The following is a 17,851-nucleotide window of genomic DNA, read 5'->3' on the forward strand; positions in this document are numbered from 1 at the left end:
TCAAAAAAATGGAAAAAAAAATTTCGGAATTTCATAGGATTCGATCTCACGACCTTAAGATTTCAATTCCTTGTATCCAAATGCAACCAGCCAAATATCAATAAAAAGTACTAATAGTAATTTGGATAAAACATGTATATAAATTAATGATTTTTATATCATGAAAAATATAGAAGAAATACTTTTAATTGTCTGCGGCCGAGCGAAGCGAGGCCGCATTTTTTTTGAAACACGTGTTTTGGAATAAGCGGCTAATATTTAGGAAAAAAAATTTCAGTTTTTTGCATTTTGTGCCTCAGTGGATGCATCTCATGACCCCAAAAACTATACAGCTCGTGTGATAACCAATATCTATCGATAGAAAAACCGGAAGTCTTAACTTTGTGGTAAAATTGAGTTTTCGCGGAAACTAACTAACTTGCTAAAGGACAGAACGTGATTTTTTGCGATTTCTCGGCACTGGAAGCACCAATCATGAAGTAGTTTTTACCATTAGATAGGTAATACGAAGCACAAACTTTGAATGACCGAACTTTTTTATAATTCGGCAAGGCTGAAGCAGTAAATCGAAAAAAGTAGATTTCTGTAAAACAAAAAACAATATATTCACACAATTTTGTGTGAATATGATTAAAGAGAGATGAAGAGATTATGATTTTAAACTTTTGGGGATGATTTTTCATAGGATATAGGAGATTTCCTATGCAGAAAAAAAAATTTTTTATGTGCACCAAGGGGAGGAACAAGATCCAGTCGGATCCAGTTCACTTCCAGACCTTTAATACAAGATCCAGTAGGATCCATTTTACTTCTAGACACATAAAAACAAGATCCAGTAGGATCCAGTCTACTTCTAGACCTTCAAAATGAGATCCAGTAAGATCCAGTGGACAAAATTTTTATTTGTGATTATGACTTTATTAATTGTGATTATGACTTTAAACTTTTTGGATGGTTTTTCATAGGATATAGGAGATTCCCTATGCAGAAAAAAAAATTTTTTATGTGCACCAAGGGGAGGAACAAGATCCAGTCGGATCCAGTTCACTTCCAGACCTTTAATACAAGATCCAGTAGGATTCATTTTACTTCTAGACACATAAAAACAAGATCCAGTAGGATCCAGTCTACTTCTAGACCTTCAAAATGAGATCCAGTAAGATCCAGTGGACAAAATTTTTATTTGTGATTATGACTTTATTAATTGTGATTATGACTTTAAACTTTTTGGATGGTTTTTCATAGGATATAGGAGATTCCCTATGCAGAAAAAAAAATTTTTATGTGCACCAAGGGGAGGAACAAGATCCAGTCGGATCCAGTTCACTTCCAGACCTTTAAAACAAGATCCAGTAGGATCCATTTTACTTCTAGACACATAAAAACAAGATCCAGTAGGATCCAGTCCACTTCTAGACCATCAAAATGAGATCCAGTAAGATCCAGTTCATTGAATTTTTATTTTTTCACCAAATTAAAATATGTTTTGAAATAATCGTTTATTTAAACACGTGTTTTGGAATAAGCGGCTAATATTTAGGGAAAAAATTTCAGTTTTTTGCATTTTGTGCCTCAGTGGATGCATCTCATGACCCCAAAAACTATACAGCTCGTGTGATAACCAATATCTATCGATAGAAAAAACCGGAAGTCTTAACTTTGTGGTAAAATTGAGTTTTCGCGGAAACTAACTAACTTGCTAAAGGACAGAACGTGATTTTTTGCGATTTCTCGGCACTGGAAGCACCAATCATGAAGTAGTTTTTACCATTAGATAGGTAATACGAAGCACAAACTTTGAATGACCGAACTTTTTTTATAATTCGGCAAGGCTGAAGCAGTAAATCGAAAAAAGTAGATTTCTGTAAAACAAAAAACAATATATTCACACAATTTTGTGTGAATATGAAACAAAATAATTCTTAAATTTCACATTCAAATTCGGATATTCGTCGATTAAAATAAATCATTCCATTTTCATAATCTTCACTAAAACCACTAACATCTAAATATTCAGTATGTGCCGATGACGGCTCTTCTTGCCAATGTAAAAGTGCATTTGCGAGTGCCTTTTTAATGTCAAAGAATGAAGGACGATGACTTGGACTTTTATGCCAACAATGTGTCATTATATCTGACAGTTCCTGCTTACAATTGATTGGAATTTCTGGTCGTACACCATTTAATACGCCTCTTATGACTTCTCTTCCTGATAATGTTGGATAAGGAGTTATACCTGTAATTATTGAATTATTTATTAATTTATTGATTTATTTCGGTAGGCAAGAAAGGACGTGCGAATGTAGTGAATATTTAAAGCCATATGGTCAATGAATATCCCTTTGGATGGGAATTAAAAGCACAAATCAAGTTTTGAGCACGGAAGGGCACTATTGAGTCATTAAAATGTAATGAGCGAAGGCAGTGGTGGACAACCTTTGTGACGCGGCACACTAGTAGATTCTAGACATTTTAGGGTCGTATGCCGCAACACACAGGTCACCCACCACTGAATTATATTAAAATTGATGACAAATCACCAAATTTTCATCAGACCAACTCAAAAAGTGGTTAAATCTACCAGTAAATATAACCCAATTGCAGTACATCACTCATAGTTAACATCCATACATACCTAATGTAACAATTTCCCACAGTAAAATGCCGAAAGCAAATATATCTGTTTCAATTGAATAAATATGATATTGCAATGATTCTGGTGCCATCCATCGTACCGGCATCGCAGGACGATTCTTATTATCACAATTGCTTTTAACTTGTCTCGATGCGTAGTTCTTGATGCCATCAAAGACACGCGATGTCATGTCAAATTTAAATTTCTTTTGATGTGTCGAGACTCGCGGAATTTTCATTTGATTTGATTTATCTCGTGATTCCATCTTATCTAAGTCTATTGACATACCAAAATCGCAAATCTTACAAATGCCATTGTGATCAAGTAAGATATTTCTTGCAGCTAGGTCACAATGTACAATCTAATGGACATACAAAAAAAATTATTATTTAATTGTAGTAATTATTGTGTCAAAATAGATGTTTCAGCTTGTTGTTACTTACTCTTTTATTTGCTATATATTCCATTCCCTTTGCAATGTCGTGCGCAAAGCCTGTAAGTCGTCGTGGTGAAAGTGGCATAATTGGTTGACGATTTTGTGTATTATGATGTAATCCATTTGAGACACTTCGGGCTGTTCGCAATAATGAGAGTAATCTTCCACGCATAGCAAATTCCATAATCAGCAAATGCGGTTCTAATGGGCACACCAAAAAAAGAGAGCATTTTGTTATGAAACTTTTTAATTTTAGACGTTCCATAAAATTAGCGGTTATGAAGATTTTTAATTAAATTACAGAATAATGAATGGATCTTTGGCCTTTTATGTTCGGCATTGCTGACTGAGATTTTTATATTTATGGACAAAACATCACGTCTGACTCAAGAGCGAGACATGACCAAACATTACAAATTTATATCACTAAATTTATTAAGTAATTCCTTACCTTGTTCCACACATGCAGCTATTAAAGTCACAACATTCAGATGCGATCCCAATTTTTGCATTATTTCACATTCTGACTTTAATCCACTTTGTCCATTATTAATACGTTCGGTCTTAACAGCAACAATTTTCGTACTTCCATTAATATCATCGATTTCAGCCTTCCATACTTGACCAAAATTACCCTCGCCCAATAAGCTCTTAAATCTTAATTTATTACGATTAAAAGTTCCAAGCGATTCCTCACTCTCATCGAAATAAACGATCGAATCATCGGAATTATTTAAGGTAACCACTGGACTAATGGGTTGTATGTCATTATCAGCATGATAATCTTCACTTGATTTATGTCTCATCATGTATGATTTAACAAAATATAAAGCAACTAAAATGACAGGAAGAAAACAAAAGCCACCTAATGCGTAAGCTGTGACATTCAACTTTTGTGCCTCAACATGATCTATATCATTTGAACTTGTCGTTGATATCGACTCATATAAAACTTGTGGTCGATGTGATGTTGTTGTATAAGCATCTGATGTCATTGATGGTAGAACTTCAACTTCGATAGGAACTTCCGTTATTGCATTATGGTCATTTATTATATAAGGTGGTGTTGTTGCTTTTGTTGTTGATATCATTGGTATTTTTAGGTATGTAGAATTTTGACTTTGTACAACTGTATTATTAAGTATGGATGGAATTGTTGAAATTATAGCTTTAGGTGTTGTCGAGTATGTTGTAACTTGCTGCTTTCGTCGTGGTATTGAAGTGTAAAACCTTTTTGTTGTTCTTGCTTCTGTTGTTGTTGTTTGTGTCGTTATTGGAACTGCTGTTGTTGTTGTTGATGATGATGATGATGATGTACTGGTGGATGCAGTTGTAGTTTCAATAGTTGTGTCTGGAATTTTTGTAGTATACTCGATAACAGTTTCTGTAATTTGTCTTTTAATTCCCATCGGAATGACTGTAGATTGCGGGAATTCTTCTCGTATTGTCGATATGTCATTATCTATATTCGGAACAGGAATGTCCGTTGTATTATATACTTTCTCTAGAATTGAACTTTCAGTTGAAGTTAATTCAGTTCCTGCTGTTGTTGCTATTGTGGAATTAATTACACTTTCTGTTGCATTTTTGATTACTTTCGGTATGCTTGCTAATCGTGTATTAAGCCTCTTAACATAGTTGTTAATTGCAACAATATTTCGTGATTTAAGAAATCTCATTTTTTCAGTTGATGACTGCCTTGGATCAGATACATCCATAATTTCTAAATCTTTTTCTTTCGTCCTAGATGATGTCGGTGTATAGCCTTGAGTATATATTTTACTAAAATTAGAATAACGTATTGTACTGCCGTATGGAATTAAACTTTCCTCACGAACACGAGAACTACTTGGCGAATATTTTACTCGTCCACGATAAATCGTTGGTCTAGATCTCGGCGATGTTGTGCTTGTTGTTTTTCTCTTTACAATCTTTGTTGTCGTTCTACTTTTTAATAAAATCATATTCTTTAAATATTTTTCCATTTTGTCATTTTTGTTCTTAGAGAGCTCTTTGGTACGATAGCCACTGTCATTATTGCTAATTGAGTCAGCTATAAGAATTGACTCTTCACTTTCCAATATCTCATCTTTACCATCAATCAATTGTGATACAAGGTTAGAGTCAGTTGTGCTCGTTTCACTATTATTAACATTACTAAGTTCCAATTTTGTTGTATTATTATTGCTTAGCTTAAATTCATAATCACATTTTAGTTTACAATTGTCATCATTATCAATTCGCCTACAATTCCGCTCACATTCATCTGTTAATTTTAATCTATTATTAAGTATTGCTCGTCGGTTGCTTTGTTGTGGTACCACTGATGACCATGATGATTTGTTCTGCTTTTCATCCCTAATTTGTGACACTGTAATTGAATATAATGATAATTTAGTTAATATTATTCAATTCTCAAAAATTATTTGCATATTAGTCGAGATCTATTAATGTACAGCCCGCAAAGTCATAGACGTCATAATTTTATAGACATTTAGAACGGTAAGCTTTGCTATTATTCTTGCTTATAAATTATGGACAAAGTTAATTTTGCATTAATTCAACAATTTTAAGTCCGACCAACAGAAATACAATTCATTTTGATACCCTGACCTCAATTGCTACTTCTTTTGATTAACTCCTCAATATTGCAATTTAAAATGGTATGTTGGAACATCTTTTATCATTTCAAAATGAAGGTTCCTTGATGATATTGCATTTGAGGATGATCTTGTGTCGTGACATTACAAAAAAACCTTTAGCTTGTTCAAGTTCATTGAAATCTAGAGCTACGCTAGGACGATTTGTGTGTAATAATTGTTAACGAATAAGGGTACGTCAGACATTTCGATTCAGTAGCGCCAGACCTCTAAACTCAGTAAACCTACAACTTATAGTCGGGATCAAGAGCTGGTTTCTTAACGTCGGATCTTTCATACCATCCTACCGAAGACGTTCGTTACCCTATCCTAGATTGCCCTACCCCACCCTATCTTAAGTTCTATAGCGCTGAAGTACCATAGAGCTGATTAGAGAGTAGAGTAGGTGGATGTCTCTTAAAATAGCTCTGTTTACAAGGGTATGAGTAGTGTTATGTTCCATGAAGGTTAAGAAACCAGTCCCAGAACCACTTCTTTGATGACATTACTGCATGTAGCCTTCAAATAAGGCTGTGAGCTCCGATTATTCTAAATATGATTCGAAAAAGAACCTGTGAAAAATTTCTCAAGCTGAGTTTTGAACCCATGACCGCTTTGCCGGTATCATATACTGTAATTATGTACTGAAGTCCTAAACCATTCCGCCACCGAGCCACTTCGACTCATTATCATGACTTTGACAATAACCCTGTTTGTGCTTCTCGGGCAACAATATGCTATTGACATAATAGTGCGGACAGATAATTTGTACAAACTAGATGACCAGCAAAAGAGTCAGATGGAAAGCATTTTGAAGTAAACAAAATTCAACATAGGAGCATATTTACAGTAAGTAATTAAATGAGAACAATAGTGTGTCGTGGATCACAGTTTGAACAAAACTGATTTATAAAATAGTATAACATTTTGGAAGGAAGCTGTCGATAGAGATTGTATTGCGCTTGGTATCGGAAATTAGCAAGTGGAAGCCATCGATAGAGCCAGCTTCAGATGACTCCTGTGGGAGGTCATGGATCACAATTCATCTGTGAGACTAGCGAAGTAAGTAAGTAAGTATGACAATTGAGAATATCACAAAGTCGTGACATTAACACAAACATATTCTGTGCATCTCGGACAACAACAATATGTTACTGATTTTTTCATTTATAACAGTCAATTACAGACTATCATTACCAAATTCAAGCGTCCACACCTTACTTTACTTGAAACTATTGTATGAATCTAACAGAAACATGGGAAAATGAATTACTCTGCACAGTAGCTAGCTCAATAGTATGTAATTACTACATTCATGTATGAGATATTATTTTTCACATACAATGAATCCGCAGAAAGAAGAAAAAAAAAGTATAAAGTATAAAAAACATGAATGTACTTTTGCGAAGCAAGTTTTTTTATGAAAGAGAAAGTTGAACAAAAAAAGAGAAATTTAGCTTATAAGTATTGCACCCAGTGGTTAAAATCCATGTAATGTTATATTGAGAAAAAAAAAGTAGCAAGACTGCACATTTGTATTGTAGTGGATTAAATTGCAATTATGTATGGTAATTATCCGAGTTAAAAGCAAAATAATCCGTACTTAAGTCTATATAGTCAAATGTGACTTGAGAAAATGTATGGAATTAAGATTAAGTTGCATGTGTTGAGTTGTGGCTTTATTTTTTGTGAGCTGATGATGATTGAGTGATTTTAATGGAGATTATTTGATATTTTTTTTTAATCAATTCTTGAATTACTGGGGTTGGGCGGAGTAATTCTATTTTAGACACGGTTCTCTTGGGAAAATTCTATTGTTTTGTGACTTAATTTCTAGAATTTTTTAATATACAAGGTATTGTTTTACTAGATTCACGTTTTTGAGCATGTGATTGATTCTCCCGTATTCTATTAATAAATTTTCCCAGATTCTAGAATACTAATTGGACAGGTATATTAACTGCAACAAGTTAATTCCAGGTGACAATATTTATATGCATTTTAATCTCTCCCGAGTGGACAAATTTACATAATTTCTGGTTAATAACTAGATTAAGTGGTTGGACTGTTGACATTTTTTCCGGAAACTTATATTAAATATTTCCCAGATACATGACGTCAAAAATGACCATATACCCGACTTCATCGTAACTCTGACCTCATGTCAGATTCTATAAAATACGATCTCAAGATAGAGTCTAATCAATCTAGAATCGGATTTTTCACTTTCCGGGTAACATCAGTAAACCATAGGTCTAGTTATCAACTAACATTATACTCGGTAGTCAATAGCACTGCTGATAACCAACCTTTAGGAATTTATCATCCTCTAATTCACATTTCCTTCTTAGCTGCGTTCCTTTCATTCATATTGACGTAGTTAGAAAGAGATCCGGATCTTCACTTTGAGACTGAAATTTGTTGGGAAAAATTATAACGCGCTCCATAAAAATCCCTCAGGCCACTAAATGATTTACTGACGAATGTCGTACTGCTTGCCGCAAACTTCAATTCTCCTCGAAATTTCAGATTTAATTGCAAAATACATCTTAAGAGTACATCTTAAGAGTTTAGATATGCATTTCTTGCATTTTAGATGCACAGTTCTGCAATTTTCGGATGAACTTTGTAACTCGTTTCAGGCCTGCAGTCTTATTTACATGCATATTTTGTCTGCAAGCCTTCATCTCAAATTAAATCTTCTTGTTTATTAAGATTCTTAAGCAGATAATTAGTCTTTAGATCAGTAGTGGGCAATCTGTGTTATTTAAAAAAAAAAAATGGAAATGCCATGAGCCTTTTGCCATACGGGACGAGGCTTGATCGTGGCTACTAAGATGTGTCGCGAAAGCTAAAAGGTTGGACACCACTACTATAGATTAAACAAAGATTAAAGTTGTAATTCTGATTATGCCATAAAGTTGTGGAACTCTATCATTTTCCATCACAGACAATGAACGTACTCAACTAAATCAGAGTGCTCAGGAGTTTTCACAGTCACTATAACTGAACACGCTCAATTTTCAAGCAATTTCTCATGTGCAAATTCCTTGCCTGTTCATGCTTATTAATATAAATCATTTAACATCCTCAAATACAAACATTCATTAAACAGCAGTAAGCACTACAAACTAGGCATGATCACATCAATCAGTTATTTTGAGTTATGAGCAGGCAGGAATCAAGCTTCCCTATCGTTTATAAAATTAATTAATCACGATTTTATAGAAATAAAATAATTATTTCATTTCTCATCAAGTCCAAGTCTTTCCCCACCGGGTCGAGTTAATCCACGAAAACAAAAAAGTAAATAAAAGAACTAATGTGAATTATTGTTTTTATTTTGCACGATCGGTAAGTCATTCACCGATTTTTAACACCTCAATGTTATTTCCTATAATTGCATGCTTTAATATTAAAAACTATTTCGTTGGATTTTCAAATTTTTTGATTGATTAAGGGATTAATTTATGTGATTACTTCACTGTGACCATGTATGAAGAGCTTTATATTGTTAAATTAGAGTTGAAAATTTTTTAATTATGAGCATGCTTCTTATTTTGAACAGTTTCCTTTTTACAGTTTATGTCAGTTCTTCGGTTTAACGCTTTTTACTTTTTTTATATTTTAAAGCTGAACTGAAGATCAATTTTGGATTGGCTACACATATTAGATTATGATGTTTAATTGCGAATAAGGTCTTTAAATTATGTCTTAATTCTGCCTTTATGGTTGGCTTAATAATTAAATTAATATGTAAATTTGACCAAATTTTTAATAAGCAGCCTATCAATTCCAGTTAAAAGGCAAAAATGTTCCAAAGGAAATAACTTTGAAAAGACATCAAAAATGTCTATGACATGACACACCTAAGCTTAGATATTGCCTTTTACTAGGCACTGTCTGGCGTATGCTCTGCCTTTATCTAAGCATGCCTTGTGATAGATCATGTCTTTTGCCTGTACTTATTCAAAAACCATTGAAAAAATTGATAGTGTGCCTTTATGAGTATTGCAAGAGGTATGACAAGACAAAAGTGTTGTTCAGCTGTAAGCAATGTTATGCCTATACATTGGAATGCTTAGACAAAGGGAAAAGCTAATATCCACATTCTGGAGCATCAATTATCAGAAACATGCACATATTTCAAATGGAATCTTTCTGATAATTCTAGGATAACACTTTAGATACTTAACATAAAATTTATGCATACCTAACCTTAAAATAGATTAAGAATAGATCAGAATCAGAAGTATTTTAGCCTAATTTTATTTAAGATCAAATTAATTGTGCTTTTAATATTTGAATCTTAGAAATCTTCTTAATTATAAGTAAGAAGCTTATATCGAATAATATCGAAATATAGTAAGGCCATCTGCTTTATTTATCTGCTGTATATTTTAGTTTTACTGCTGTGTTTCGACAATTATGAATCCAATTTCACACTCAGAATCATTTTTAGAAATTTTAATTATTTTTGGAACTTTTTCATGCAATTTTCTAAAGGCATTTCCTAAAATGCTTTAGCGCCACGTAAGTTGTCCACCACTGGACTAGATAGTGCCATACTTAGAAATATCTCGATCGATCCCGATTTATTTCAAAAGGGTCCAGATATTTTGTGACAATTTTATAATTACACCAGCTAAATGCAGTAAGTCTATTCTACTAGTCTACTAGTCAATGAAAATTGATAAATTTTAATAACTTTTGATTTTAGTTGGATTTTAGACTAATTTTGACTTCCTTTATTTATACTTTTATTTCTTGCAAAGTCTCATTAAGACAAATAAACCAAGTAAAATTTATGTTCAATTTCCAATAGCTTTTCTCAAATTTTTCACTTGTCAAACTCAATTACCTATAATAAATTGGAATAAATTAACAAAAATCCAAAACTAAAAAATTAAGTTTGTTTCAATTTTCCACTATTGCAACTAATTTAAATCACTTGTTTAAGTCAATTCGAAAATTCGAAAACAACTGAAATATTCCGCGACTGGAAGTGAAATGCACCGGCTAAGTTGTGAATGACTTCTCTATTTTATTATAATTACTGTCTATTAACTAGATAAAAGATAAACCATTAATTAAAAAATATTAAAACTCATTGAACCTTCATAATAATAAAAGCAGCTTCTTTGCCTTGATAATTACAGTCAAGATTCTCTGTTCTGTGCGTGTTTTTCAACTTTGTTTCTCAAATTTTCACTTCCCATTATTAAAAAACAATATAATTTTCAATTCTACAGTCATAATTACTTTGTGATCGTTTAACAACTTTTATTGTATTCACAAGAGTGTAATTCCCATGTGGCTGTCTACCCTGCTATTAAACAAGTGTGTTTAAGCTTAGTTACAGATGAATTCTTCTTTTAATATCTTTATGACAAAAAAGATAAAATTTTATTATGACAGTAAAAGATTATTTTCGATAATCTAGTGCTTAATATGAGGAAGGAAACTGAAGATGAAGTGAAATTTATGAGAACTTGGAGACATTCATTTGATTTCCGATGACCAAGATGTAAAGAATAAGGAAGATTTAATTTGTAATACTCGATAATGTTCGTCAGAATCTATCAAGCTATACAGCACAGATGCTTATCATTCATAACCGATATCCAGGAAGTTAGCTGAGTAAACAAGACAAGCAATTATTCAAAGTACTTTTTAAGGTCTTTCTGTTGAGCACCAATTGAGATACAAATAAGGTAAAGAAGTGATCAATAGTTCGTGAGTAATTACATACTCGTTACTATATGGTTTTTAAATCTTATAGCAATAAACTCATAGCTTTATATAGAATTGACTTTGTAAGTTGATCTGTAAGCATATTTAAGTATTCAAATTGTGGTCCATAGTGTGGTAATTGAGATGATTTAGTTGAAAATTATCGGTAATATAGTTTTATGTTTTAATTAAAGGTTCGACTTTGAATAAAGTTATATTTTTTTTGTGTATATACGCAATATCAATTAGATTTGTTCGAATATTGAATTCAGATGATGACCAAGCCAGGAGGAGGAATGGAACGGCTTCTTTCCGAGAATTGAGGCCGCAACACACAGATTAGCTACTACTTAATTAGAACCTTGTATTGTGAATCTTGTTTACTGACACAAGAAAATAGATAGCCACATCTATTTGATAGCTAAATGGACACCTAAACAGAGACGAAGTTAGGAAGGAGATGTACGGGCCCTTTTCCGAAAATTGAAGACTCGGCACACAGATTGCCTGCTATTAATTTAGAGCTTCAAATTGTGAATTTTTGTTATTGATATCTAATCTATTTGGCAGTCACATGCATGCTCGATTAGAAGTATTGCCAGAGGGGAGGTATACGGGCTCTCATGTGAGAATTGGTGTTTGCGGCAAATAGATTGCTCACTACTGATTTAGAGCTACACATTGTAAAATTTGTTTATTGACATCAAATGAAAGGCGCATCTATGAAGCGGTCTTATGGATGCCCCAATAGGAGCTTAACCTGGGAGGAAGGGTACCAGCCCTTTTATAAAAATTGGGGTCTCGGCACACTGATAACTCATCACTGACTGATTTAGAGCTTTATGTTTTTAATTTTTCCAACATATCTTTTATGACAAAAATGAAAAAGGCTATCCTCGCAGTCCATAGCAAGGTCGTAGCCAGAAAAGTTGAGAGGAGGTTGTCGTTGTTATAATATTGTATGAAATGCAATAATTTAGGAGTAGAGTTGTGTTTAGTCGGCCAAAAACGGCGAGCGATAAAAACGGCGGGCCGTTTATTTTTTTGAAACTGCAGCCGATAAAAAATGACCAGCGATAAAAATCAATGGCCGATGAAATCGATTAACGACTGCCCGATTCTCTCGGCCGCCGACATCGTCCATCACAACTCAGTTTAGGGGGATTTTGGGATTTTTCTCTCGAAAATTTCTAGCAAAATGAAGAATATTTTCCAATAAGTTTGAAGGGATTTGACTCAAACCCTACGTCCTTCCTTATTTAATACGCACCTGTACCAAATGGAAGTCGTATCTATTTGGCAGTCATGTATATGCCCAAGTGACGCGAATAAAGCCACACCGAGGCGCTTAACATTTAGTAAGATTTAGTGTTAATAAAGAAGCTTTGATAAAGCCTTAAAAGACTGTTGTCGGTGCTTCTAAAGCTCCATGTCAAAGCATTCTTCATTTATGTCACTCGGGTATGACTCAACAATCATCAAATATTTCTAGAATACTCAAAAGACTCTTTGAAACTTCCCAAGTAAAAAAAATGAATTTAGAAACCTTAAAAACGCGAATCGAAGATTTCCACTTCAGATATCCACATGATACACTCGGTGCTTTACTACCAATTAAAAACCAAAAAAAAGCTATTTCAACTACTCAAAAACAATTCACATTAAACCGTATCTATCAAAATAAAAAAAAAACCCCAATATAGTTCCAAAGGTCTCAATTTTAAATTACAAGCCAGAAACTAATTTTGTCAATAATAACTTTGCGGATGTAAAATAAAGTCTTTAATTGAATTTAATAAAGGAATGAGAAAAAAAAATTTTTTTGTATTTACCTTTAAGCCTCTCCGAGAAAAATTTAGCAGCAGATCTATCTCGACTTGTAATATTCCTGTACACAAGCGATGTCTTGTTGGTATTTTCATTTTCACCATAAGTCGATGGAAGAGCAATAATCCATACAGATATATAAATGGTGATAATCACGATGTGTTTTGTTTTAAATAATTCCATTTTACTTCACTCATGCTACTTTTAAACTTTTACTTTTTTTTTAACTTTTCTTCTGATTAAAAAATTGTTATTTTTGCAGCTATAAAACTGATGATTTACATTTTGGATATATTCAAGTTGTTGTTGTTGTTCTTTGTATTTTTTTTTAAAAACTGCACATTTCAAACTTGAATGACTTTGAATAATTGTTCAAAAAATAGCTTTACAATTAGCTCTTTAAACCATGGTTGTTGTTCCCATCATAAAAATATACACAAAGTCTTCAAAAAATATAAAAAAAATATTGTATAAGTGTGATTGTTTAAGTTAGGTATGTATGTTGTACATTGTGCGCATTTTTTAAGCTTAACATAAATTTATTTTGCAGTTGAATGGAAATACATGAAGATGAAAATGCTTACAAATGAGGTTTTATTGAAAGTGGATACGACTGAATAACTTTCATATACTTTTGTGGATTGTCTGACTTGTTGAATGTTGCATACTTGCAGTCTGTTAACAATCTTCTTTTTGCTTTGCTTTTCTATTCCATTTCAAATCAGATATAAAAGCAGTTATTAATACGTTTAGAGCTTAATCTCTTAATTTAGTTCAGATAATTTATGCTTTATAGCTAAATAGGTTTTCAACGAAGTATATCGATTTTAAAGTAATATTTAAATATAATAACTAGGTTTAAGTATGTAATGAGATAATCAAAATGTGTTCTCCGTAATAAAATTACAGACCATCCTCTCTCTAAAGCCAGAGGTGGGCAACCTTTTATTTTTCGCGGCACACCTTGGTGATAAGCGTCGATCGAAACGTCATATGGTTCATGGTATTTCTAAAATATTTTTGCGGTACACTAGTGTGCCGTTAAGCAGCAAAAAAGCGGCAACGATCAAGTTGTTTGATTTAAAGTGAACAGGCTACGATGGGCTGGACATGTTATTAGGTGGCCTGTGGAAACTCCATTAATTAAGGTCTCCAAAGCTGACTTTCTGGATGGTAAAAGAGCCAGTAGAATTGAACTCTTCGAAGGAAGCTGTCGATTTCGATAGGATTGCACTAGTTATCGGACATTGGCAACATGAAGCGATAGAGTCAGTATCTAGGCAACTCCTTTGAAGGAAATATCTCTGATTTGTAATACCAGCGACTTGAAAGTAAGCAAATTAAAGTTTGTTAGGAAATCGTGGAAGCAATTCTGGTCTGGTTTGATCCCAGAATGATGGAAGTTCAAAGCGGAACTGCTTCGTTCCAGCAAGCTTTGTTTTCGCGACACACAAATTGTGGCTAGGTACGTTGCAAAAATAAACCATGGTACATCCAGCGTCGAGGGTTGGGAAAAAGCAAAACGTCTATTGGGACAAAAATTGTCATCATGACAAAAAAAACACGACATCACGACTAGTATGCTGCTATATGTTGGTCACAAATGAACTAAGCGCGGTTTGATTCCCGGATGTTCCCTAAACTCGAGTGTGCAAGTTTGTATTCTACTAGATGAATATTTCATTTTAAAAACGATCAACTGGCCATTAATACTGAAATTATCAGATTTGATTAAGAAAAATTCAATAAAAATGCTAAATTTCAACATTTGAGCCTTATGAGAGTTTAGGGCTATTAGGCAGTGAAGATATGAAAAATTTTGCTTCATATGGCATGCCGTAGAAACTTTTCTATGGCCGAGGTGTAACGTAACACAAAAAAGGTTGCTCACCACTGGTCAAAGTCGATGATTCATAGATTTTTTACATAGACTTTTAAAACTGTCTTAAAAAGTTTGAAACAATATTAATCTCTAAATCTGTATCAAATATGGGACCGTTCACATACTATGTTCAGAGCAGATGAGGCTTAATCTGATTTAATCAATGGAAGTTCCGAGAATTCATTTTTGAAAAAAGTTTGTTTATCTATAACTTAATTAGTCACTGCTATATTTGCAGTCCCTATGCTATTTAATCTCAATAACTTCACTTTATTATGACATATTATGATAAATCTAATGAATTATAGAAATGGCAATAAAAACTTCTAACATCAATATTATCCACAGTCTGATAAATCAGCAAATAAATTTCAAACTATGTCAAATTTTCACATTAAGCAATAAAATGCAAATAAAAAAAAGTTGATATAAAATTACATAGAAAGTATCATAACACATTTTCCACAGTTAGTTTTCTAGTCCAACGTTAAGCCAAGAAAAAAAAGAAGTAAATCAATCGATCACACGATATATTTTATCACACTTTTACTCTCAATTTACATAGCCATACCGTAAAAGTAAATGTTAATGCACAAGATTTGAGAGAAAATGCGCTAAAAAAACTACAAAAAACTCAACACATAGGCACAAGATTGTTGTGCTGCTTGCTGGCTATTTGTTTCGTCTGAATGAAAAATGTATATATACACAGGTGTATACAGTATACAACAAACATGCTGTTGCTGTTGCTGATGTGTCTGTGTGTTTCATGTAACACAGTTGTGGGCAACCTGTGTGACGCGGGACAGGCAATAATATTTTGGATTGTATGGCATGTGTGATGCTTATCAACAAGATGGACCGTGACACAAAAAAGGTTGTCCAGCACTGGATGTAACATTTATTTATTGTACATCTTTAAAATATAAATTTGAAATCTTTAATAAATAGTTTTAATTCCACAACAATTGAAGCTCGCACATTTTTATTATTTTTGGCAACATTATGTAAGGCTGAATATCATGCTTCAATAACAAAATAATAAATATTTATAAGCTTTAAGTCCAAAAACAAAAAAAAATTAATTCTGAACTTTTGCAATCACATTTTTTTTTGTTTTTATTTAATTTCATCAGGCAAACTATCAAAAATATAAAGTAAGGCATAACAAAGAAGACGAGAATTAAAAAACTATTAATTATTTCGAAATCGTAAATCACTGCAATATATACACAAACTCAATAAATTTACTGCCATTTTCATCTTCAGTAATGAGATTTTTTTTGTAAATAAAATTCATTGCACGTATTGCGTTTTAATTTTTTTGTTCAGCACTGCTGCTTATTTTTTTAATTTCATTTTTTTGCACATCTCAACAATCGATTCCAATATATTTTAGGCACTTTATAGAATTTTTAATTACCAAAAAAATTAAGAATTAAAAATAATTCACGTACAATTCGACATTTTTTTTATGCTGTACATTTAACTCATCTCGAGCGACTGAATGGAAAGGCAAAAACAGCACAAAAAAAATGTTGAGAAGCAGCAATGTTAATGAGAGTGTAAAAAATAAAAAAAGCTCAGCGAGAGCTAAAATGGTATTGGTTTTGAGTTGCTGCAATGCTTACTGGAAGTATCTTTTCTAATATGGTCAGCCACTGCTGGCTTTCTTACATATTAATTTTTGTGTATACATATCGACATCAACATAATATTTTGTTTTGCTTCATGCACTTACTTACACATCTGGTTTTTTTGTTTTTGCGTGTAATGTTGTCTGTCAACAGTTGGAATTATTGGATATAAATATGATAAGATCAGTAAAATGTGTTCATGTGCTCTTTTCTGCGTTTTCTTTTACATTCAATTTTGTTGTCGTAAATTTATTTTTTATTAAATTAAATGTACTGAACATAATGGATGAAGTGTCTGGAAATAAAAGAAATCATATTATAAAAATTGGGAAATCTGCTTTGACAGCTTTTATGTAACCTGGAAGTTGAATTGTTTTTTAAACATTGTAGGTACACGTCAAACGGGTTTTGTAGACCTTTGCTATATATTTTTTCGGAAGTCGAAGTGTGACTCTGAGCTTACCATCTGGTATCCTCAGTTTTCGTAATTATATCGCTGGATACAGAAGTTATGTGTTCGTGGATACATACGTCCGTTGAAGAATAGAGTTTAACTCAATCCATAACAACTAGTCTGAAAGGTAGCATCATCATAATCAAGCTAGGAATCCATTTCAGAAATTAACTTGTGTAGAGAACATGTGTAGTTTTAGGTAGATTGGAGATGTTGAAGTCTGACTCCTAAACAGACCATCTGGTATCCCCTGATACTGTTGAATTCATCACTGAAGTAAAACCTCTAACGACGATGAAGCTATGTGTAAGGGTAAGAACATTAAAGAATAGAAGTAAAAGCATATCCAAAACACCTTGTCAGTAGAGTGGCAGCTCCACTATCAGACTAGAATAACCCGAGTGATACAAATGAAGAAGGCTCCGCTACGGAACTAAAATCTTCGCTTAACTTCTTTATATGGTTGTCAAATTTAGATGGCTTCCGTTTGGTGTTAATAAAAGAGTTTTACCGGAGCCTTCTTCTTTTGTGTCGCTCGGGATTACTTACTTACTTCCTTAGCGAAGGCGCACTGGGCGCATTGCCGCATTTAGAATTCGTCGAAAGCT

General features: G+C 33.0%; 1 protein-coding gene across 3 annotated transcripts; it reads right to left on the reverse strand.

Moving 5' to 3' along the window:
- Nucleotides 1-1,914: 1,914 nt before the first annotated feature.
- Nucleotides 1,915-16,661, reverse strand: LOC139096419 (uncharacterized). Of its 3 annotated transcripts, none has more exons than XM_070648121.1 (6): nucleotides 16,610-16,661; nucleotides 13,276-13,713; nucleotides 3,523-5,442; nucleotides 3,079-3,272; nucleotides 2,636-2,996; nucleotides 1,915-2,236 (listed from the first exon to the last, which is right to left on the reverse strand). In XM_070648121.1, exons 2-6 carry the CDS (start codon nucleotides 13,451-13,453, stop codon nucleotides 1,923-1,925), a joined length of 2,967 nt encoding a protein of 988 aa, XP_070504222.1. In that variant the 5' UTR covers nucleotides 13,454-13,713; nucleotides 16,610-16,661; the 3' UTR covers nucleotides 1,915-1,922. The 3 variants fall into 3 exon arrangements, with proteins under 3 accessions (XP_070504222.1, XP_070504223.1, XP_070504224.1); XM_070648122.1 differs by having other exon boundaries at nucleotides 16,576-16,632; XM_070648123.1 differs by lacking the exon at nucleotides 16,610-16,661 and adding an exon at nucleotides 13,855-13,990.
- Between the last annotated feature and the right edge of the window lie 1,190 nt (nucleotides 16,662-17,851).

This window comes from Chironomus tepperi, unplaced genomic scaffold, assembly GCF_022539635.2.
Source record: "Chironomus tepperi strain 1889 unplaced genomic scaffold, CSIRO-AGI_Ctep_v1 contig_388, whole genome shotgun sequence".
NCBI classification, from domain to species: Eukaryota; Metazoa; Arthropoda; class Insecta; order Diptera; family Chironomidae; genus Chironomus; species Chironomus tepperi.

What these genes read in the sequence shown, in the direction of transcription:
- LOC139096419 (XM_070648121.1), bottom strand. Translation starts at nt 13,453, where the DNA reads ATGGAATTATTTAAAACAAAACACATCGTGATTATCACCATTTATATA. An exon ending in TTTCTCGGAGAGGCTTAAAG is followed by an intron (nt 5,443 to 13,275) that starts GTAAATACAAAA and finishes ATTCAATTACAG; the next exon opens with TGTCACAAATTAGGGATGAA. An exon ending in AATATATAGCAAATAAAAGA is followed by an intron (nt 2,997 to 3,078) that starts GTAAGTAACAAC and finishes TATGTCCATTAG; the next exon opens with ATTGTACATTGTGACCTAGC.